Source organism: Pongo abelii, chromosome 18 (assembly GCF_028885655.2).
Source record: "Pongo abelii isolate AG06213 chromosome 18, NHGRI_mPonAbe1-v2.0_pri, whole genome shotgun sequence".
Taxonomy (NCBI): domain Eukaryota; kingdom Metazoa; phylum Chordata; class Mammalia; order Primates; family Hominidae; genus Pongo; species Pongo abelii.
Window position 1 is genome coordinate 67,729,143 of NC_072003.2, and position 23,797 is coordinate 67,752,939.

The 23,797-nt window shown below is 54.5% G+C and overlaps 1 protein-coding gene across 3 annotated transcripts; it reads left to right on the forward strand.

Moving 5' to 3' along the window:
• Position 1: 1 nt before the first annotated feature.
• PLA2G15 (phospholipase A2 group XV) lies at positions 2 to 23,491 on the forward strand. Of its 3 annotated transcripts, XM_054533064.2 has the most exons (7): positions 2 to 585; positions 7,953 to 8,135; positions 11,860 to 12,016; positions 17,357 to 17,475; positions 17,720 to 17,818; positions 18,205 to 18,429; positions 21,583 to 23,491. In XM_054533064.2, exons 2-7 carry the CDS (start codon positions 8,009 to 8,011, stop codon positions 22,092 to 22,094), a joined length of 1,239 nt encoding a protein of 412 aa, XP_054389039.1. In that variant the 5' UTR covers positions 2 to 585; positions 7,953 to 8,008; the 3' UTR covers positions 22,095 to 23,491.
• Positions 23,492 to 23,797: the final 306 nt, after the last annotated feature.

Genomic DNA, 23,797 nt, shown 5'->3' on the forward strand with positions numbered 1-23,797 from the left:
ACACCTACAACCCAATTGACAGTCCCGCACTGGGGGCTCCCATTCCTCCCTTCGCCCAGTGGAGCTTGGTGAGGCTCCTTTATGGCGCGTTTCCCGGCCGTTCCTTACTTTCCCAAACTCTCCCAGGGAGGTGACTGAGAAACTGAATAATCCAGCAGGAAAGAGCGGGCTCCAGCTTGGCGGGAACTGAGTCACGCGGTTGCCTAGCCCGACTCGAGACTGAGACGGGAGCCGCACCAGGCGCTTTCGGACAAGGAGGGTGCTGCGGCCCGGCCCTGGACAATGGAGAGAGCGGGGCACCCGGGCGCATCACCAGAGTTCATGCCCGGGAAAGGGGCGAAGCCCGCGGGGAGAGAGCTCAGCGTAGCTCCATTTGGCAGCTAAAGAAACAGGCGCCCGGGACGGAAATGACTCGCGCCCGGACACGGCGACAGGGAAAGAATGGAAAGTGCTTCCTTCGCCCGGCGGGTTCGAGCGACTAGCACTTTACTTTCTCTACAGGTGGAGGCGGGCCTTAGTGCGCGGCTGTCCATCTCCGGACCGCCCACCCGGGCACTGGCCCATGTGTCTCCTCCCCCGGAAGCGGTAAGCGAATCAGGCGCGGGGGAAGGGAGAACGCTGCTCCTCGGGCCCCCTCCTCCCGATAAGCCTGGAATGTCAAATATTTGTTCGCGGGGCGGGGCGCTACCGCGAGTAAAGCTCCTCCCCCTCCCGCCCGGTAGCGCGCCTGCGCCTGGTGGAGGCGGCCCTACCTCCGGCCACGCCCTTCCAGCCAACTCCCTTAAACCAGTGTCCCTAACCGCCGCATTCCTAAAGCTCTACAGAAGCACTTCGCGTCCTCCTTGGCTCCTGTCTGGGTTCCACTTTTACAGCACAGGGTCACAGCGTCCCCGCCCGGAGATCCGGGCGCTACTCGGTCTCCTTCTCGCCCCTCCTGGCGACCTTATCTGTGCAGCCTCTAGGCCCTTTTTCCTCTTCATCGTGAGTCTCGACACCCGCTCTTCCCGGAAGCCACCTTCGCGAGGTGACTGCTCCATTGTGGCGTCTCTGGCAGTCCTGAGCGCTTGCCCATGGAAGACGCGCTTATGCGTGTCCAAGTCGCCCCTGGGTCGTGAACCTGAGGCACGGGCTGGTAGCACAGTGCGGCTCCCCTAAACTACCCCAGGTGCCTATCCGGCTGCCCCCATAGCAAGACAACTCCTGCAACTTAAATTCTTTTTATTTTATTTTATTTTTAAATTTTTATTATTCTTTTCTTTGAGACGGAGTTTCGCTCTTGTTGCTCAGACTGGAGTGCAATGGCGCAATCTCTGCTTACCGCAACCTCCGCCTCCTGGGTTCAAGCGATTCTCCTGCTACAGCCTCCCAAGTAGCTGGGATTACAGGCGTGCACCACCACGCCTGTATTTTTTTAGTAGAGACGGGGTTTCACCATGTTGATCAGGCTGGATGGTCTCGAACTCCTGACCTCAGGTGATCCACCCGCCTCGGCCTCCCAAAGTGCTGGGATTACGGGCGTGAGCCACCACGCCCGGCTAATTTTTGTATTTTTTGCAGAGACGGGGTTGCATGTTGACCAGGCTGGTCTCGAACTCCGCCCACCTTGGCCTCCCGAAGGGCTAGAATTACAGGCGTGAGCTACCGTGCACTCAACTCCAACCCTTGGATTCTTCTTTAAAAACCAAGTTCATTTAAATACTGGGCAGGAGGGTGGGGTCCTGTTTTGCTGAGATCCCTTACTCATCTTCAGATGAGTCCTTCCAGATCACCCCATTATTACTAAACAACCCGCACTCCTGACCCCAACCGTCCGTCATTGCTTCTTTCTGCCCCCCCGACCCCCCAACTTAACCAACTTATAACACGATTTATTAATCCTGTATTGTCTCTCCGCTCCATCATCCTATCCTCGAAGATAGAGGCTAACCCCCAACGCCTGTCACTGAATGAATGAACTGTTGTCTAAGGCTAGCTTCTTCTGCCATAGGGTATTTCAGCAATGGTAAGACACAGGCCTTTGCAGTAGGGTCTCATCTGTGCCCTTTCCTCCTCTCCAGACCTTCTCTCTCTAGTTAACCCCAGCTCTTCCTCCAGAATTTTTTTTTTTTTTTTTTTTTTTGAGACAGAGTCTCGCTCTGTCACCCAGGCTGGAGTGCAATGGCATGATTGATCCTGGCTCACTGCAACCTCCGCCTCCTGGGTTGACGCGATTCCTCTGCCTCAGCCTCCCGAGTACCTGGGACTACAGGCGCGCGCCACCATGCCCGGTTAATTTTTGTATTTTTAATAAAGATGGGATTTCCCCATATTGACCAGGCTGGTCTCGAACTCCTGACCTCGTGATGCGCCCGCCTCGGCCTCTCAAAATGTTGGGATTACAGGCATGAGCCACTGCTCCCGGCCTCCCTCCAGATTTTCTACCTTCCGCAGGGGTCCCTTCTGTAGTTTGAGATTTCTGTACTTCTCTGAAAATTGTCCCCCACCCCCACCCCACTCCTCGCTCCCCTGGGGTTCATGAATTAATGAATAGGAGATTGGTACGGCAGAGAAGTAAGCAAGGCCCCGACGGCCCAGGCCGCCCGAGGTCAGACGCCTTTCTCAAAACCGCGTGCCAGATATTTGGAAGAAAGAACTGGGTTCCGTGGGCCTCATACTCGCGAAATTTTACCCTCACCTTGGCCCTCAGGCCTGCCTGAGCTGGACTCCTAAAGGCAGCCGGCGCTGTTGCCTCGGGGACATGAAAGCCCGGGCAGATACAGAGTGGAAGGCGGGAAGCGTGGCGGGTTTCCCGGAACCTCCAGGGCGTCTAGGAGTGGTGCGAAAACGCCCTCCCTCCTTCCCTTCGCTGCCACGAAAGATCTCTCAGTGGAAGAGGATTCGACGCTGGGGATCACCGCGGAGATCCACACTCGCCTGCCCAGACCCGTCCCCGCTCTCAGCGACCCTCCTTATGTCCCGGGCCACCCCACTAGCCAGCTCGTTGGGCCCCACCTCCCAGGCTGGGATGCCCGCACCTGTGCAGAGTGGCTGCGGAGCACCCGCCAGAGGGCGCGCTGACTCCGTTGCCAGAACCAGAGTGGGAGGGGCGTGCGCCCGAGGTCGAGCAAAGCACCAGTACAGTGGTGAAAAGGGGGTCCCCTCGATGCCCCCATCAGGCCAATACCCTCTGGCTTTATTTTTATTTTATTTTATTTTATTTTAATTTTATTTTGAGACGGAGTTTTGCTCTTGTCTCCCAGGCTGGAGTGCAATGGTGCGATCTCGGCCTACTGCAACTTCCGCCTCCTGAGTTCAAGCCGTTCTCCTGCCTCAGCCTCCTGAGTAGCTGGGATTACAAGTGCCCGCCACCATGCCCGGCTAATTTTTGTATTTTTAGTAGAGACGGGGTTTCACCATGTTAGCCAGGCAGATCTCAAACTCCTGACCTCAAGTGATCTGCCTGCCTTGGCCTCCCAAAGTGCTGGGATTACAGGCGTGAGCCACTGCGCCTGGCCTATTTTGTTTTATTTTATTTTATTTTTTTGAGACAGAGTCTTGCTCTGTCGCCCAGGCTGGAGTGCAGTGGCACGATCTTGGCTCTCTGCAACCTCCACCTCCCAGGTTCAAGTGATTCTTGTGCCTCAGCCTCCTGAGTAACTGAGATTACAGGCCTGCACCACCACACCTGGCTAATTTTTTGTATTTTTAGTAGAGACGGGGTTTCGCCACGTTGTGCAGGCTGGTCTTGAACTTCTGAACTCAGGCAATCTGCCCGCCTCGGCCTCCCAAAGTGCTAGGATTACAGGTATGAGCCACCACGCCTGGCCTTTTATTTTATTTTTTAAAATTTTATCGAAACGGAGTTTCCCTCTGTCGCCCAGGCTGGAGTGCAGTGGCATGATCTCTGTTCTGGGCCCTTTGCCTCCAGGGTTCTGTTGTGGCTGGATCAGTGTTAGGCATCTCGGGGCTGCAGGGAGACTGGCTGCAGAGGAATGGGGGACTGCTGAGCCATGAGCTTTAGGGAGATTCCAGCGACCTCTAAATGGACTCAGCTCTGGCCACCAAATCAGCCCGGAAACCCTGATCTTAGTTTGGTTGCCTCAAGCCCAGGATCCACCTAGTTCAGGTAGGGGAGCTTGGAGCTTAGGCCAGCGAGAGGGAGTGCAAAGGGCCAGGTAGCAGGAGGGGTGAAGGCTGTTGGCTGTGTGCTCACCCAAGGAAGATACCACAACTGGACTGGCTCCTCAGGCTCTGGATTTATTCTGTTGATGAAAAGAGTCAAACTCTGTAAAATATTTGGACAATTTTTTTTTTTTTTGAGACAAGAGTCTTGTTCTGTCTGTCACCCAGGCTGGAGTGCAGTGGCACGATCTCGGCTCACTGCAAGCTCCGCCTCCCAGGTTCACGCCATTCTCCTGCCTCAGGCTCCCGAGTAGCTGGGACTACAGGCACCTGCCTGGCTAATTTTTCGTATTTTTAGTGGAGACAAGGTTTCATCGTGTTAGCCAGGATGGTCTCGATCTCCTGACCTCGTGAACCACCCGCCTCGGCCTCCCAAAAGTGCTGGGATTACAGGCGCGAGCCACCATTCCCGGCCTGGACACTTTTTTTAGATGGAGTCTTGCTCTGTCTCCCAGGCTGGAGTGCGGTGACATGATCTTGGCTCACTGCAACCTCCGCCTCCTGGGTTCAAGTGATTCTCCTGCCTCAGCCTCCTGAGTAGCTGGGACTACAGGTGCCCGCCACCACGGCCAGCTAATTTTTCTAATTTTGTAGAGATGGGTTTCGCCTTATTGGCCAGGCTAGTACAAACTCCTGACCTCAGGTGATCCACCCGCCTCGGCCTCCCAAAGTGTTGGGATTACAGGCGTGAACCACCGCGCCCAGCCCTATTCAGACCTGTGAAAGGTGCTAGATTCTTAACTCTTCAGGTTTGGGAGGGCCTGGAAGAAAATCTAGCTATGTTAATAGAGATTCTTTACAGATGCAAATTTTCCTCCACAAAGGACAGTTTTGCGGGGCCATTTCAAAGTATGGCAAAGAAACATTGTTTTGGAATATTTTGACTTTCTTGTCACCTAATGTTATGCCAGAGTCAGATTGCAAAGTAAGTCCCGATATATAGGATTAAATAAAACCCATCTAATGAGAATTTATGGCTTGTAGGGCAAACCATACAGTTTGAGATAGTAATTTGAGCAAGATAAAAAAAAAAAAATCAGGGCCGGGTGTGGTAGCTCATACCTGTAATCCCAGCACTTTGGGAGACCTAGGTGGGTGGATCACCTGAGGTCAGGAGTTCAAGACCAGCCTGGCCAACATGGCGAAACCCCGTCTCTACTAAAAAATACAAAAATTAGCTGGGCGTGGTGGCTGGCGCCTGTAATCCCAGCTATTCAGGAGGCTGAGGCAGGAGAATCGCTTGAACCCAGTAGGCAGAGGTTGCAGTGAGCCGGGATCACGCCACTGCACTCCAGCCTGGGTGACAGAGCAAAACTCTGTCTCAAAAAAAAAAAAAAAGTGGTGACAGCCTGGTATGTGGAGAACGACCCACAGGAACGAGGGCGTGCATTGGGACATCAGTGACGAGGCTGTTGTGGGAATAGGGGAGTGTGGTTTGGGGAGTGTAGAGCTGGCAAGCCCTTATGACCACCTGAGTTGTGGTTCTGAGAAGCATGGAGGCATCCAGAGCTCAGGATGATGCCAAGACTGCAGCCTGGGGGATCAGGTGGATGGCAGAGTCATTGTGAAAAGGGAGGACCCTCACCTTCTGACCCTTCTCCACAGTGCCAGCATGGGTCATTGCTGACCAGGCCTTGCCACCCTGCCCCTAATGGCTGTGGTTCCTAACACATGCAGGGCCTGTGGGGTTGAAGCACCAGGGAATCCCTCTTGAGGACAGGGCTACCCTTCCAGGGGCCCACGGTCACCTGATGCTGCTGGGCTGGCAAGACATTTAGACCTCGGCCAGAGTCCAAGGTGGCCCAGCACCTCTTGATCCTTCCCTTCCTCCACATAAACTTTGACTGGACTTCTGCCCGTCCCTAGGCCTGCAGAAGAGTCTCTATGGTCTCCCACGCTGGGTTTTCACCAGATGGGTCTTCCCTGATCTTCTGTTGGGTCACGGGTGAAGGTGGGAGAGGCAGGGGCTTTGGGAGTGGGAGTTCTGAGCCAGGGCCTTAGCGGGAGATGGCTGGACCTTAAGAGAGGGTGGGGCTGGTCACAGTGGTACACATCTGTAATCTCAGCACTTTGGGAGGCTGAGGCTGGTGGATCACTTAAGGCCAGGAGTTCAAGACTGGCCTAGGTAACATAGTGAGACCCCAACTCTACAAAAAATAAAAAACTAGCTGAGCGTGGGGGTGTACACCTGTATTCCCAGCTACTCAGGAGGCTGAGGTGGGAAGGATCGCTTGAGCCTGAGAGGTCAAGGATGCAGTGAGCCGTGATTGTGCCACTGCACTTGGGTGACAGAGAGACCTTGTCTCAAAAAAAAAAAAAAAAAAAAGGAAAGAAAAGAAAGAGGGGCCAGGCGCGGTGGCTCATGCCTGTAATCCCAGCACTTTGGGAGGCTGAGGCAGGTGGATCACCTGAGGTTGGGAGTTCAAGTCCAGCCTGACTAACATGGAGAAACCCTGTCTCTACTAAAAATACAAAATTAGCCGGGTGGTGGCGCATGCCTGTAATCCCAGCTACTTGGGAGGCTGAGGCAGGAGAATTGCTTGAACCCGGGAGACGTAGGTTACGGTGAGCCAAGATTGCACCATTGCACTCCAGCCTGGGCAACAAGAGCGAAACTCTGTCTCAAACAAAAAAAAAAAAAAAAAAAGAGGGAGGGTGGTGGTAGCCCAGTCACCAACATGTTTCACTATAAGAATTCCAGAAGGGCAGGGCAAGATAGTGGCTTCATAGCCAGGTCAGCTGCTTACCAAGAAGAAGGAAGGAAGGGGCAGGACAAATTTCTTGGGACCAGGTGGGATGACCAGGGTGCAGCTGCCCCTTCGAAGGGGTGTGTGTGTGGAGGATCAAGACCTCTATTTCCCAAATACTCTCGTCCCTCTATCCCACAGTGACCTATGGTGCTGGCATATAACCAGCTGTCAGGTCTTTGCCCACTCTGTTCGCCCCTGTTTCCTGGCGCAGGGAGTCCATGTCCTCTCTGGTTCCCCAGGTTTGCGAGAGTGGAGAGGGATCACGAGCTCCCGATGCCTCTCCTGCTCTGCGGGGGAACATGCAGATGGCCCATGGCGCACTGTCGAGACTCAAGCCCACTCCCAACCCCGCGCCCGAACTGCCTGGACTGGCGGGGTGACGCTGCACTCTGCGCCCCTAAAACGAACAGATTAACCCCTCTCTTGGGAACTGAACATGCTGACCTGGCCTCTCCCGGTTCCCCCCGCATCTGTAACCCCGGGGCAGAGTTACAGGGGCTGACTGGCCGAACCCAGGTGCCCTCGGGGCAGGGTGTGCTAAGAATTGGTGTGGGGGCTGCACAAAGGTCCTGGTCAGCTCCTGGTCACCTGAGGCCCAATAAGTGTCCGGGACTCACTTCCTCTCTTCCTGCTTTAACCGGTGTCGCTCAGCAGCGGCGAGCGCTGCACCCCTTATCCTCTCCCGGTCTTGTCCGTTCCAGATCCTCCAGGTCAGGGGGTCGCCAGGTGAGGGCTGCGCAGCGTGGATTTCGGGTACCCAGGGCTGGGCGGGGTACAGCAGCGGCGAGCTAGGTTCCCGGGTGGGCGACTGACAGCCCGGAGCCAGGCGGTACCTCGATCCATCGATGCGCTCGGCGCTCAGCGTGGGCCAGGGAGCAAGGGGTTGAGCAAGGGCGGGGCGGCGAGCTCCTACTGGGAGGGGCATATATGGCGGCGAGTCCCTATTGGTCGGCCATTTGCGGGAGGCGGGCCCTGATTGGCCGGGGGGATGCGGGGGATGCGGGCGGCGGGGTTAAGCGCGTCTCCACCGCCCCCGCCTAGGCGAGAGCCCAGGGAGCTGAACCAGCATCCCGGACCAGCGGCGACCGTCGTACACCATGGGCCTCCACCTCCGCCCCTACCGTGTGGGGCTGCTCCCGGATGGCCTCCTGTTCCTCTTGCTGCTGCTAATGCTGCTCGCGGACCCAGCGCTCCCGGCCGGACGTCACCCCCCAGTGGTGCTGGGTGAGGCTCGGGTCTCGTGGTGGATCTGTCGGTCGGGCGGGACGGGCCGCGGGCGGGGCTACCTTCCCGGTCTGCTTCTGTTCCAGTCACGAAATGGGGGAGCGTATTGGTATCTGTCTTGTCACTTAGGTGATCTAGATCTACCGGCTCTACCGCCATGCTGGGCGCGGGTGTGGTCAGCTCCCCACCTCCTGTCCTGGTAGAAAATGGGGGTGAGTGGGAGAGTTACCATCTGGTTATTCATAGTTCCACCTGTCCGCATCATTCCCAAGCCTTGCCTCCCTTTATCCCATTTTTAAGCTGGAAAGACAGGTGCTTCAGCCCCACTCCTGAGGGATGGTGGGGGTGTGTAGAGTGGCTCCTGAGTTGACCTCTCCATCGACCTGGGCCTGGCTAGGAGGCTGTCACCCTCGACCCCTCCAATGCCACATATGCCAGAAGGCATTGCTGAAAGGAACCTCCTTAGGGAAAGGATTGCTGTCCTAGCTGGCCACCAACTCCCACAACTTATCAGATGTGTGGCATTGCCTGAGGGAAAAGCCTAAGGGAAACTGAAGACAACTGAAGTCAGGGGAAAGGGTTGTGACAATGGCCATGAACCTGTGTCAGGCAACATGCTTGTACTCTTACCCTGCCACACATGCTTGGACTAGACTATGTGGAGGCTAGGTGACCTCCCCTGCCCTCCCCGCTCCTTGATCACAACCCTGGCAACTCTACAACGGCCACAGTATTTCCTTGCAGGGATGGGCAGGAATGAGACCTCTGTCTGGGGGGCCTTGGGTGCCTCATTGAGGCGGTCACTCCCATCCAGAGCTGGCGTGTCCGTGGCCAGCCAGGATTCCCGAAGGCAGAGGCATCTGAGGCATGAGTTACACGTGGAGTCTAGTGCAGTGTGATCTCCGTGCTCTTTCTGCTGAGAGTACTTTAAATGGGGACGATGCAAATCACAGAAGGGTAGAGTTGGCAGGCAGGGTGGTGCCAGGCAGGCCCCACCAGGAGTTCCCAGCCAGGAAATGCTCCAGGGGGATACTAGGCCCAGGTTCACCATGGGATTTGGGCAGACTTGGCCCTGCCTCCCCAAAGCTTGCAGGATAGGAGTGACAGTGATCCCCAGAGAGGAAGTCTGTGTGGGGCAAGCACAGAGAATCCACCAGCCCAGCCTGGATGGGTGGGTGTCAAGTAAGGCTTCCTGGAGTATATAGCTGGAGCTAAGGCCAGGAGAGAGTAATGGGCCGGGGAGAGAGATGAGCATCTCAGGCTGCCTGGGATCGAGTCACAGGAGGAGTGGACTGCACAGGACTTGTGACTGGTTGGGTCATCTGAACTTTATCTTGAGGGCCTCAGGGAGTCCTGGGTGGGCCTGCAGAGTTCTAAGTCTGAGGGGCGTGGCATTAGGAAGCATGTGGTCTGTGGCTGGCACACAGCCATCTTGCCTGGATTAATGCTAACCGCACTCATCAATTCAGTCAGTCTGTTTATCCTTGGTCACAGCAGAAGAGCCTCAGACCCCACCCAGAATCACAGAGCAGCAGGAGTCCTAACGTGCCCAGCTTCTCAGGGAGTGAGGCTGCTGGCCTTAGCCCTGGGAAACCTCACGGTGGGCAGTTGGATAAGCAGCTCCTGGGCACAGAGCAGGGATCTGACCTTGACTGTCAGAGGATCAGAATCCTCTAGGGGTGGGTCCTGAAATGGTGGTGGAGGAAAGAGAGACCAGAGATGTGATACAGAAGACCCTGGGCAAGGGGAAGGGACCATAGACAAGGCCATTTCCACCTCTTGCAGCCTCAGTCTCCCCATCTGTTAAGTGGAAATAGTAAGGCTGTCCCCTCCCAGTGTTACTTGAGGTGAAAGGCATGCGGATGGCTCTTGTCCTAGTTCCAGGCGCAGAGGGGCTCAGGAAGTGGCCACTGGTATTTTTAGAGGCCACACAGCCTGACCAGGACAAGGAGCATCTGAGCAAAGCAGATCTGGTGACTTCCTCTTTTACCATTTCCCTTTTGGTGGAGACAGTGACCAGGGTCTCAGCCCTGCCCTGCCCAGTCCACAGACATGTCATCCAGAGGCTGTCGTGACGGGGACTCCCCCACTCTGCACCCATACCATGAAGGGAGGTGAAGGCATGTGCCACCCCTGCCTCTCATGGCACCCTGAAGACACTGGGATGGTGCCCAGGGAGGGCGTGCCCTGTTCAGGGCTGGATTTACAGTCAGTTCCCAGTGAATGTCCAGGAGAGCCAAGTGCTGGTTTTTCACTCGATGATCATGGACCCTAAACAGGGATGTGTTTGGGAAGTGGCGAGAGCATGGCATGTGGGGGCAGGTGAGGCCCGAAAGGTCAATGGGAGTAACGAGACTGTGAAGGGCTTTGACGCAGTGAGGAGGGATTTGGGTGTCACCAGGGCCCCAGAGTTCTGAGTAGACTGAATAGGATGGCTGGGATGGAGAGAAGTCACCCTAGGGCCCGGACTGTGGTGATAATGGTGCTGGTTCAGGGTGGCTGTTTCCAACACGGGCTCCCAGCCATGCTAGGGCCCTCCAGATGATCTGCTCTCTGGCACCTTACTGGCCTCTGGCGTTTAGTAAGGCCTGGGCCCTTGGTAGGCTGGCGCGTGCCAATGTAAGCTTCTCTCAGCTGTGTTTCTGTTCATTTCCCTCCCACAAGCCTGTCCTGCATACTTTGTCTGGTTGAATTTTAGCTGAGTGGCCCAGGGCTCTGTTCTGTTTCCTTCCTCCTCTCTCAGGGCGAACGGGGCCCTGTCTTCTATGTAGCCTGGGATGGCTATGGGTGGAAGACTTTTGGGTTCAAGCCTCCAGGGTATATATCTTTTTTTTTTTTTGAGACTGGGTCTTGCTCTGTCACCCAGGCTGGAGTGCAATGGCATGATTTTGGCTCACTGCAACCTCTGCCTCCCAGGTTCAAGCAACTCTCCCGTCTCAGCCTCCCGAGTAGCTGGGGTTACAGGTGTGTGCCACCACGCCAAGGTAATTTTTTGTATTTTTAGTAGAGATGGGCTTTCACCACATTGGCCAGGCTGGTCTTGAACTCCTGACCGCAAGTGATCCACTCACCTTGGCCTCCCAAAGTGCTGGGATTACAGGCATGAGCCACTGCGCCCCGCCTCGAAGGTATATATCTAATGACAGGGCCTTGGCCAAACTTTGGAGGTTCTGGAATGCAAAGGGGTCTCCAAGCCCCTCCTCCCAGGCAGAGCTCCCATCAGGGTCCATTAACCATAGAAACCATGTGTAGAGGTGTGTCTGTGTTTGCTGGGGGTGATTCAGACCAAGATCTCATTTAACAGATATGGAAACTGAGGCCTAGCGTGGGGAGTGACTTCAACCTGAACCCCCTTCCAATAATCTGAATGGCCCAGGAGGATGTTCCAGTGAAAATCCAGGAGACTTACTTTATCTGGAGTTGGAGACAATGTTAGGGCCCTTCCCCAAACATGTCAGGCCTCTCCCAAGCCCCCCACAGGCATCTCTGCACCACACAGCAGTAGCAGCTTTTCTGCACAAAGATGGTTCCCTGGCCTTTGGGTCAAGGTCCCTGCTCTCTGAATTTCCTGCCACCGGCACTGTGCTTTAATTTGAGGTGTGGAACTGCACGGGTCTGCCATAGTATCTGTGGCTCTTCAGGGTGTCTGCTGCAGACATCAAAGTTCTTTGGAGTCTTGAACCTGCCAGGCCGAGGGCTCACACATGTCCTGTGCCCCCTGCAGTCCCTGGTGATTTGGGTAACCAACTGGAAGCCAAGCTGGACAAGCCAACAGTGGTGCACTACCTCTGCTCCAAGAAGACTGAAAGCTACTTCACAATTTGGCTGAACCTGGAACTGCTGCTGCCTGTCATCATTGACTGCTGGATTGACAATATCAGGTGGGGGCTGGTGCACACAGAGTGGGTGCTGCTCAACAACAGTGCCTGAGAGGCCTCCAGAGCCTGTTCCTTCTATCCTCATCTCGAGGTCACTGACCTCTCTCCTTCCCCAGGTCCTCGGTCTGGTCTGGTCGGCACCACCTCTGCACTCCCAGGCAGAACTAACTTTCCCTTCCTGCTGCCCTTGTTCCTCTACTCTCCAGCCCTGGCCTCTCATGCCTACACACAATTTTTTTTTTCTTTTATTTTGGGACGGAGTCTTGCTGTGTCACTCAGGCTGGCGCCATCTCGGCTCACTGCAACCTCCATCTCCCAGGTTCAAGTGATTCTTGTGCCTCAGCCTCCTGAGTAGCTGGGATTACAGGCGCCTGCCACCATGCCTGGCTAATTTTTTGCATTTTTAGTGGAGATGGTGTTTCACCATGTTGGCCATGCTGGTCTCGAACTCCTGAGCTCAAGTGGTCTGCCCACCTTGGCCTCCCAAAGTGCTGGGATTACAGGCGTGAGCCACTGCGCCTGCCTACACAAAATTTCTGTGCCCCAGCCCCTATTCAGAGCCTCGGCATGGCCCCCACCCCTTTCCTTGTCTGTGCCTCGGCCTCCCCTACCTCTCCAGCTGCTTATTCTTCTTGGACACACCATGTCTTTGCACCTGCTGTTCTTTTGGCCTGGAATCTGTTTCTACACCCTTTGCCTGATAAATGTGCTTCCATTCACTTTTTTTTTTGGAGACGGAGTCTTGCTCTGTTGCCCAGGCTGGGTGCAGTGGCACGATCTCAGCTCACTGCAAGCTCCGCCTCCCGGGTTCACACCATTCTCCTGCCTCAGCCTCCCGAGTAGCTGGGACTACAGGTGCCCGCCACAGCACCTGGCTAATTTTTTGTATTTTTTAGTAGAGACGGTTTCACCACGTTAGCCAGGATGGTCTCCATCTACTGACCTCGTGATCCGCCCGCCTCAGCCTCCCAAAGTGCTGGGATTACAGGTGTGAGCCACCACGCCCAGCCCCATTCACTCTTTAAAACATGACCCTAGGCCAGGCATGGTGGCTCTCCTATAATCCCATCACTTTGGGAGGCTGAGGCAGTCAGATCACCTGAGCTCAGGAGTTGAAGACCAGCCTGGGCAACATGGTGAAACGCCATCTCTACCAAAAATACAAAAAAATTAGCTGCGCATGGTGGCATGCACCTGTAGTCCCAGCTACTTAGGGGGCTGAGGCAGGAGAATTGCTTGAGCCAGGGAAGCAGAGGTTGCAGTGAGCAGAGATCACACCACTGTACTCCAGCCTGGGTGGCAGAGCAAGACCCTGTCTCAAAACAACAACAACAAATCAAAAACCTGACCCTGGTCCCTTTGTGACATCTCCCTTTTGACTCCCCAGAGCGGTTTGCCTCTCCTCCTCCCAGGCCCCATGCTTGCTTCCTCTAAACGTCATCACGTGCCCAAATTTGTCTCCAGGCATGTTTCCCCAAATTGCACAGGCACTGTACATTTTATATACTTTCTTTCACTTAATCTTACATCAACCCCATTTTGAAATAGGTGCTGTTTTCTCTTTTTTTTTTACCAGTGTTACTTGCCAACAGGTGGTTTTTAAACCTGCTTTACAACTGCGAAATCTGGAGGCTCAATGAGGTTACAAAATCGCCTGTGCTCACTCAGCTAATAAGTGGTAGAATCAGAATTCAAACCCGGAATGTATGGCTGTGAGCTGAGGTTCCCTCCCAGGCTGAGCTCCATGAAGGGAGGGAGTGTGTGTCTGTTTTATCTTTATAGCAGTAGAACCAGAAACACAGTTGGTGCCTGATAAATGTTTGAGCTGAATGGAGTCTCCCAAATTAAGTTTTTCCCGGTCGGGTGCGGTGGCTCATGCCTGTAATCCCAGCACTTTGGGAGGCTAAGGTGGGCAGATCATGAGGTCAGGAGTTCGAGACTAGTCGGACCAACACAGTGAAATCCTGTCTCTACTAAAAATACAAAAATTAAGGCCGGGCATGGTGGCTCACGCCTGTAATCCCAGCTACTCAGGAGGCTGAGGCAGGAAAATCGCTTGAACCTGGGAGGTGGAAGTTGCAGTGAGCTGAGATCATGCCATTGTACTCCAGCCCAGGTGACAGTACAAGACTCCATCTCAAAAAAAAAAAGAAAATACAAAAATACAAAAATTAGCCGGGCGTGGTGGCACACGCCTCCCAGCTACTCAGGAGGCTGAGACAGGAGAATCACTTGAACCTGGGAGGCAGAGGTTGCAGTGAGCAGAGATTGGGGCACTGCACTCTAGCCTGGGTGACAGAGGGAGACTGTCTCAAAAAAAAAAAAAAAAAAAAGTTTTTCCCAGAGACTCGCCAGCTGCTCCTCCAGGCGCCCTGGCCTGCCAGCTGTTTGTGATACCCGTTTTGATGACTCCTTCCTCCTCTGTGTGTTGTGTGACCGGGGTTATTTCTGGGCTATTGATGTGCATTTCTATTTTTATACTGGGGACACGGCCTCAGGTGCTGCCAGTTGGAGGTGCCAGCTGATACCAAGAGGGGCCTGTCTGCCTTCACTGCTTCTCTGACCCGTTTAGATTTTCACCCAGTGCAGAACTGCTTTGGTTTTCCAGAACAGTTTTCTGCATTTTGCTATTTGATAATTTATTTATTAGTAGCAACAAGCTACTTTGCTGCGTGGTCATTGGGATAATCTACAAATTGCCCTGGAGAGAATGGGCCTCCAGGACCTGTTATCCGGGTCAGTTGTGGGGATCCTGTCAGCTTTCTGTGGCTGATATCTAAGTGGGAAGGTGGGACTCAGGACCACCAGAAACTCCAGGTTCCTGTGTTTTGGGGGGCACATTTGCTTCTTCAGTGTGAGATGAGGCCAGAGCAAGGCTCCCGGCCTAGCACAAAGCCACGAGGCTTTTCTTCTGGTATAAGGTGTCTCCCCTGGCCCATCACCCTGTTCCCATCATTTCTTCAGGCCTTGACAACCCTCTTCCCACAGGAGATGGTGCAGCAGCCGTGTACTGAGCCCTGAGGCGGGGTCTGTCCTGTCTGGTTCTGTTTGGCACTGCAGCTACAGAAACTATGAGATAACATGTGTGGTGTTAGAAGCTGCTGCGTCTGTGGTAATTTATTACACAGTTCTAGAAAACTAATAGGCTGGGCGCGGTGGCTCACGCCTGTAATCCCAGCACTTTGGGAGGCTAAGGCAGGAGGATCGCTTGAGCCCAGGAGTTTGAGACCAGCATGAGCACATAGTGTGGCCTTGTCCCTACAAAATAAACAAACAAATAAATAAATAAATTAGCCAGGCATGGTGGTGCCTGCCTAGCTATTCAGGAGGGTGAGGTAAGAGGATCACTTAAGCCCAGGAGGTTATGGCTACAGTGAGCTATGATCTCCTCACTGCGCTGCAGCCTGGGTAACAGAGTGAGACCCTGTCTCAAAAAAGAAGAAAGAAAACTAAGAAAGGGCTGTTAGGGGTCTTAAGTCAGTAGCTGGTGGTCCATGTCCTATGTCATGGCGCTTAGGAATTTGCTGGGTAAGCCCTGAGCCTTGTGGTTGCAGTCTGACAAGTGATACAGCCCTGGGGTACTGGGAGGTCATAGGAGCGTGGTTCATTCCCTTCCTCCGTGGAGGATGTGTTTGGAGGTTGGCTGGCTGCTGTGTCCAATGCCCAGAGGAAGTGGGACCCAATTATACCTACCTGGGGCCACACAAGGCCTTCCTCCTGTCTCTCCCCACCAGCTCCCATCATTTCTCTGGGCCTTGCTCCTCCTCCTACCTGCCTCCCCACCCATACAGCAGCCCTGATGCGTGGTGCCTCTCTAGGGTTTGTTTTTGTTTGTTTGTTTGCTTTTTTGAGACAGAGTTTCACTCTTATTGCCTAGGCTGGAGTGCAGTGGTGCGATCTCGGCTCACTACACCTCTGCCTCCCAGGCTCGAGCAATTCTCCTGCCTCAGCCTCCCGATAACTGGGATTACAGGTACACGTCACCATGCCTGGTTAATTTTTGTGTTTTTAGTAGAGATGGGGTTTCACCATGTTAGCCAGGCTGGTCTCGAACTCCTGACCTCAAGTGATCCACGTGCCTCAGCCTTCCAAAGTGCTGAGATTATAGGTGTGAGCCCCTGTGCCTGGCCTAGTGTGTTTTTTTTTTTTTTTTTGAGACAGGGTCTTACCTTGCTTCCCAGGCTGGTGTGTAGTGGCATGATCACGGCTCACTGCAGCCTCAATATCCCAGGTACAAGTCATCCTCCTGCCTCAGCCTTCCAAGTAGCTGGGACCACAGGCCTGCACCACCATGCCTGGCTAATTTTTTATTTTTAGTAGCAACAAGGCCTCACTATATTGCCCAGGCTGGCCTTGAACTCCTGCCCTCAAGCATTCCTCCCACCTAGGCCTTGCAAATTGTTGGAACTACAGGTGTCAGCCACTGCACCCGGCCCCTGTCAGGTTCTGTTGTGTACTGCACTCACCACCTCCTTCACCTGGGATATGTTGGGTGGCAGGAGCTGGATGCAAGGAGATGGAGTGATGGAAAGCTGAAAGAGGGTAGACTGCTTCTTGGGGTCCAGTGTGAAGTTCACGGCAGAATTAGGACTGGCACCTCCTTCTCCCAACCAGGTCCAAGACCCTCATTCTAGAGTAGGGTCACAGGGGAGAGAGGAACGTTGCTTTGACAGGGGTCCTGGGGTCAGTGTTTGGAGTAAGTATGCCTTGGTGGGGTCCTCATTTGGATGTAATTACTCTGATCTGTGCTTTTTATTTTTATTTATTTATTTATTTATTTTTTTGAGACAGAGTCTTGCTCCGTCGCCCAGGCTGGAGTGCAATGGTGTGATCTCAGCTCACTACAACCTCTGCCTCATGGGTTCAAGCGATTCTCCTGACTCAGCCTCCTGAGTAGCTGGGATTACAGTCGCCTGCCGCTACACACGGCTGATTTTGTATCTTTAGTAGAGACAGGGTTTCGCCATGTTGGTCAGGCTGGTCTCAAACTCCTCACTCAGGTGACCTGCCAGCCTCAGCCTCCCAAAGTGCTGGGATTAACAGGCGTGAGCCACTGCACCCGGGCAATTTTTGTATTTTTAGTAGAGACGGGGTTTCACCACATTGGCCAGGCTGGTTTCAAACTCCTGACCTCAAGTGATCCTCCTGCCTCAGCCTCCCTAAGTGCTGGGATTACAGGTGATCTGTGCTTTATCAACCTGCTTTGTTACTTTTGGTCTCTCCTATCCATCTGACCAAACCTGGGCATGAGAAGGGAGTATGACTCAGGACATGATACATTGTTGGGACACACCAAGCTCAGTGTCCCCTCTGGGTCACTGGCTCAATATCCTCTCACAACAGGCTGGTTTACAACAAAACATCCAGGGCCACCCAGTTTCCCGATGGTGTGGATGTACGTGTCCCTGGCTTTGGGAAGACCTTCTCACTGGAGTTCCTGGACCCCAGCAAAAGCAGCGTGGGTATGTAGCCCTTACTCAAGGCCTCCGGGAGCTGGGATGGGGGTTCTGCCGGACTGGAGGTGGAGCTGGAGGAACTCTGCTGGTTTGTAGGGACAGCCTGTGAGCTGTCTCTGATCAGCGTGGGCACAGAGCCCTGTAGCATTCTTCCAGGGACCTGCTAGCTGTCACAGTCTCCATGCTGGGCATAGTGTAGGTGGCCGGCACTAGCTGTATCTTTTCTTATCCTCTGTATTTCTGTCTACAGGTTCCTATTTCCACACCATGGTGGAGAGCCTTGTGGGCTGGGGCTACACACGGGGTGAGGATGTCCGAGGGGCTCCCTATGACTGGCGCCGAGCCCCAAGTAAGCAGGCACTCTCATTCCCTCCCTGAAGTCTCGGGAGGTAGGGGCAAGGTGATCATGGGCACCACAGGCCTTGGGCTCTCCCCTTGTCCTTGGCTGTCTCCTGTCCCTGGGCCTCTGGCATCCAGTCTAGTGGTCACAGCCACCACCTTTGGTCAGTCTTATCCTGTCTTCCATTTCCCACCCTGGGACCTCTGGGCCTCTGAGCCCTGGGGAGAAATATAAGGCTTCCTCCCTTCATGGAAGGCGGGGGGGACCCAGACCACTCTGTTTGAATGTGAGCACCCTCCCCTCCCCCTCTCGTCTTGTGTCTGGCCTGAGAAAAGCTCAGTGGTTCCGGCTCCAGGACCCTTCCCACCTGACCCCTGCCTGGCTCTGGCCTGCAGATGAAAACGGGCCCTACTTCCTGGCCCTCCGCGAGATGATCGAGGAGATGTACCAGCTGTATGGGGGCCCCGTGGTGCTGGTTGCCCACAGTATGGGCAACATGTACACGCTCTACTTTCTGCAGCGGCAGCCGCAGGCCTGGAAGGACAAGTATATCCAGGCCTTCGTGTCACTGGGTGCGCCCTGGGGGGGCGTGGCCAAGACCCTGCGCGTCCTGGCTTCAGGTAAGACCCTACCTGGCCCAGTGTGGGGGGCTGTTGCCAGGAATTCTGCCCTCTCTTCCCTTCCGAAGTGTCCTCCTGGGCCAGCATGCCTCATGTCTGTCCCACGGTGTGTGGGGTCTATGCAAATCTACCCCTAAAAGTCCAAGGAAGAAAGAGGCTGACAAATCTAGTTTCTCAGAGAAAAACAGTTAATAGGGACATACGAATAGAAGCCACGTCTGTGTCTCAGGTGGTGGCAAGACAAGATGGTGGATCCCCACACCATTAGCCCCCAGACCCAGAGCTTATATTCTGTAGGGAAAGGGCAACTCCAATGCGATGTGTTGAATATTGAAGGATGACAACACAGAGGCTGTTTTGATTTATGGTAAGTATGTGCACAAGGAACAGTAGATAAAGTGGAAATCTCAGTGGCCTTCCTGGATCTGGGGTTAATCAGAAGCCAACATGGTGGATTAGTATCCAAAATGGAGTTGCTTTGGTCTCCACAATGACTCTTTTCTTGGGTCAGCCTTCTTTTTTTTTATTTTTATTTTTTGAGACAGAGTCTGGTTCTGTCACCCAGACTGGAATGCAGTGGTACAATCTTGGCTCACTGCAACCTCTGCCTCCTGGGTTCAAGCTATTCTCCTGCCTCAGCCTCCTGAGTAGCTGGGATTTCAGGTGCCTGCCGCCATGCCTGGCTAAGTTTTGTGTTTTAGTAGAGACGAGGTTTCATCATGTTGGACAGGCTGGTCTTGAACTCCTGACCTCAGGTGATCCACTCCCTTCGGCCTCCCAAAGTGCTGGGATTACAAGCGTGAGCCACTGTCCCTGGCCATCCCTCCCTCTTACCCCCATCCTTACTTCTTCATCCCCACCTTCACCGCAGAGGAGGAAGGCTAGAGCATTTTTTTTTTTTTTTTTTTGGAGGCAGGGTCTTTCTCACTCTGCCACCCAGGTTGGAGTAGCGTGATTTTGGTTCATGCAACCTCCACTTTCCAGGTTCAAGTGATTCTCCTGCCTCAGCCTCCTGGGTAACTGGAACTACAGGCGCGTACCACCATACCCGGCTAATTTTTGTATTTTTATTAGAGACTGGGTTTCACTATGTTGGCCAGGCTAGTCTCTAAGTCCAGACCTCAAGTCAGGAGGATCTGCCTGCCTCAGCCTCCCAAAGTGCTGGGATTACAAGCATGAACCACCGTACCCGGCCAGATTTTTTTGTATTTTTAGTAGAGATGGGGTTTCACCATTTTGGTCAGGCTGGTCTTGAACTCCTGACCTCAAATGATCTGCCCACCTTGACCTCCCAAAGTTCTGGGATTACAAGGCTGAGCCACTGCACCTGGCCTCTAGACTACAGTTTTTTATTTATGAGTTGCGCCTCCATCTGTGGGCAGCACGGAGCCTCTGTAGGCAACACAGGGAGGAAGCAGGTGCAGATCTGGCTGGGCCTGCTTGCCTGGCAATTGGGAAAGCCACCCATTTTCTGGCCCCTCCCCCGTCTTTTCATGACTGTTGCAGGTCACCAGCTGCAGCTGTAGAGTAGAGCTTCCTCCTCTAGAAGGGAGCTTTCCTCCCTCTGCTAGGACTGGGGGCAGGCTTATGGACCCTCACTTTAGGAGCTATGAGCCAGGGCTGTGCCAAGCATCTCATGAGCTCAAGTCCCTGCCACTGCTTGACCTGCTTGGTCTACTGGCATTGTGATTGGGTCAGGCTCAGTGACTCTGAATTGGCTGGAAGACACTCAGATTTAGTGAGGACTCATTATAGCCACCCCTTCTGTCTAGCCTGGGCCTGGAGGGACGGATGTGGGCATACCCCGAGTTTAGACAGGTAGCCCCGGCCCCTTTCAGAGTTTCTCTGTGAGACCCCTTAGAGCTTTGTTTCAAAGGCTGGAAAGCTGTTCTGTCCTGCCTTGGCAGTCCAGGACTGGGGGTGTGGTGCGGGGAGGTGGAAGTCCGTGCACCCCTACGGGCTTTCCTTGCCTCAGGGGTCCCCCAGCCAGGCCACAGCAGGCAGAGCTGAGGCCCTACAGTCAGTCCGAGAGGCCTCCCTGCTTTCAGATACAGGGTGGGGTGATGGGTGACCATGGATCCTGAACAGGCCAGAGGCCCCTGTTCCCAAGTTGCAATTTTTACTTCCTGGAGGCCTCCCTGGCTGCCGGGTGTTTGTGTTGTTCACATTCCTGTGTACAGGGACTCCGCCTCCATCTGCAGCCTCCCCTCGTGCCCTGTCTCCAGCACACCTGGCTGCCCAGGTCAGCGCACATGCAAGTGGGTGGAATGAGGCCACGGCTGGCTGAACGCTGGTCTGAGCTTAGGAAAAGAAAAACTGGTACACAGTTCAGTGTCATAAAAGGGAAAGCAGAACATGTCATCCCGAGTTGCCAACCTGCTGACTCACTTTAGACTAGGTCAGTGCCCACAGGCCTGATCAGCACGTGGAGGATGGTAGAGTTTACAGACAAGGAAGCATCATAAATCACCCTGTGGGTATGTGCCGCCTTACTCCCTGGTGAGGAAAGCAAAAGAAACAAAACATATCTTGGATGTGTGGTTCCCAGATGTAGCAAAAATAAAGAGAAACAGTAAAAGCCAAGGCAAGCAACCTTGGCAACATAGCAAGACCCCATCTGTATAAAAAGTGGAAACATTTTTAGCCCGGGCGTGGTGGGACGTGCTTGTAGTTCTAGCTACGCAGGAGGCTGACATAGGAGGATCACTTGAACCCAGGAGGTGGAGGTTGTAGTGAGCCAAGACTGTACCACTGCACTCCAGCCTGGGTGACAGAAAGAGACCCTACCTCAAAAAAAAAAAAAAAGGAAAAATTTGCCAGGCATGATGCATGGTGGCACATACCTGTAGTCCCAGCTACTCGGAAGGCTGAGGCGGGAGGATTGGTTGAGCCTGAGAGGTTGAGGCTGCCGTGAGCCGTGATCATGCCATTATACTCCAGCCTGGGCAACAGAGTGAGACCCTGTCTCAAAAAGAAAAAAAAAAGCCAAGGCAGGGATGGGAGTCACAGTGATTACAATGATGACAACAGGGTAGAGATGGGGGACTGTGGACTGGGCCCCTGGCTGGGGTCTGGCAGGGGCCTCGTGGTGAACATGCTGCCCAACCAGCTGGCATTCCTAAGCACAGACTGACCAGAGCCTTCTCCCTGCAGGAGACAACAACCGGATCCCAGTCATCGGGCCCCTGAAGATCCGGGAGCAGCAGCGGTCAGCTGTCTCCACCAGCTGGCTACTGCCCTACAACTACACATGGTCACCTGAGAAGGTGTTCGTGCAGACACCCACGATCAACTACACACTACGGGACTACCGCAAGTTCTTCCAGGACATTGGCTTTGAAGATGGCTGGCTTATGCGGCAGGACACAGAAGGGCTGGTGGAAGCCACGATGCCACCTGGCGTGCAGCTGCACTGCCTCTATGGCACTGGTGTCCCCACACCAGACTCCTTCTACTATGAGAGCTTCCCTGACCGTGACCCTAAAATCTGCTTTGGTGACGGCGATGGTACTGTGAACTTGAAGAGTGCCCTGCAGTGCCAGGCCTGGCAGAGCCGCCAGGAGCACCAAGTGTTGCTGCAGGAGTTGCCAGGCAGCGAGCACATCGAGATGCTGGCCAACGCCACCACCCTGGCCTATCTGAAACGTGTGCTCCTTGGGCCCTGACTCCTGTGCCACAGGACTCCTGTGGCTCGGCCGTGGACCTGCTGTTGGCCTCTGGGGCTGTCATGGCCCACGCGTTTTGCAAAGTTTGTGACTGACCATTCAAGGCCCCGAGTCTTGGACTGTGAAGCATCTGCCGTGGGGAAGTGCTGTTTGTTATCCTTTCTCTGTGGCAGTGAAGAAGGAAGAAATGAGAGTCTAGACTCAAGGGACACTGGATGGCAAGAATGCTGCTGATGGTGGAACTGCTGTGACCTCAGGACTGGCTCCACAGGGTGGACTGGCTGGGCCCTGGTCCCAATCCCTACCTGGGGCCATGTGTCCCCCCGACTCCTGTGGGCTTTTCATACTTGCCTGGGCCCTGGCCCCGCAGCCTTCCTATGAGGGATGTTACTGGGCTGTGGTCCTGTACCCAGAGGTCCCAGGGATGGGCTCCTGGCCCCTCCGGTGACCCTTCCCACACACCAGCCACAGAAAGGCCTGCCACTGGTCATGGGTAGCTAGAGCTGCTGGCTTCCCTATGGCTTAGCTGGTGGCCAGCCTGACTGGCTTCCTGGGTGAGCCCAGTAGCTCCTGCAGGCAGGGGCAGTTTGTTGCATTCTTCATGGTTCCCAGGCCCTGGGACATTTCACTCCACTCCTACCTCCCTTACCGCCAGGAGCAGTCAAGCTCTGGATTGGGCAGCAGATGTGCCCCCAGTCCTACAGGCTGTGTTCCAGGGGCCCTGATTTCCTCGGATGTGCTGTTGGCCCCAGGACTGAAGCTGCCTCCCTTCACCCTGGGACTGTGGTTCCAAGGATGAGAGCAGGGGTTGGAGCCATGGCCTTCTAGGAACCTATGGAGAAAGGGAATCCAAGGAAGCAGCCAAGGCTGCTCGCAGCTTCCCTGAGCTGCACCTCTTGCTAACCCCACCATCACACTGCCACCCTGCCCTAGGGTCTCACTATTACCAAGTGGGTCAGCACAGGGCTGAGGATGGGGCTCCTATCCACCCTGGCCAGCACCCAGCTTAGTGCTGGGACTAGCCCAGAAACTTGAATGGGACCCTGAGAGAGCCAGGGGTCCCCTGAGGCCCCCCAGGGGCTTTCTGTCCGCCCCAGGGTGCTCCATGGATCTCCCTGTGGCAGCAGGCATGGAGAGTCAGGGCTGCCTTCATGGCAGTAGGCTCTAAGTGGGTGACTGGCCACAGGCCGAGAAAAGGGTACAGCTTCTAGGTGGGGTTCCCAAAGACGCCTTCAGGCTGGACTGAGCTGTTCTCCCACAGGGTTTCTGTGCAGCTGGATTTTCTCTGTTGCATACGTGCCTGGCATCTGTCTCCCCTTGTTCCTGAGTGGCTCCACATGGGGCTCTGAGCAGGCTGTATCTGGATTCTGGCAATAAAAGTACTCTGGATGCTGTAAGGTGCCCTGGCCTACACTGTGCTCTGAGCATGAGGGGAGGGAGGTGGTGGAGGTACAAGGTGGCTAGAGAGTTAGGAAATCAGGGGCTGGGCCTTTACAGGAACCTTGACAGGTTGTCTCAGTATCAAAGCATGGTTCCTGTGCCCTTCTGTGGACCTCATCCTCCTGTCCTCTCTCCTGGAATCCAGTTCCCCTCCTGGGACTAAGAACCAGAACCTGAAACATTCCTGTGGAAATGGGGTCCTGTCCTCCCCCTGCTCCTGCCTGGTCAGCAGGCCCTACATGCCACCCAGGAGCTGGGAGCAA

Excerpts from the sequence above, each read along its gene's own strand:
- PLA2G15 (XM_054533064.2), top strand. The coding sequence starts at position 8,009 with ATGGGCCTCCACCTCCGCCCCTACCGTGTGGGGCTGCTCCCGGATGGC. Across the intron at positions 12,017-17,356 it reads TGCTGGATTGACAATATCAG|GCTGGTTTACAACAAAACAT; the intron begins GTGGGGGCTGGT and ends CTCTCACAACAG. Across the intron at positions 17,476-17,719 it reads CCCCAGCAAAAGCAGCGTGG|GTTCCTATTTCCACACCATG; the intron begins GTATGTAGCCCT and ends TTCTGTCTACAG.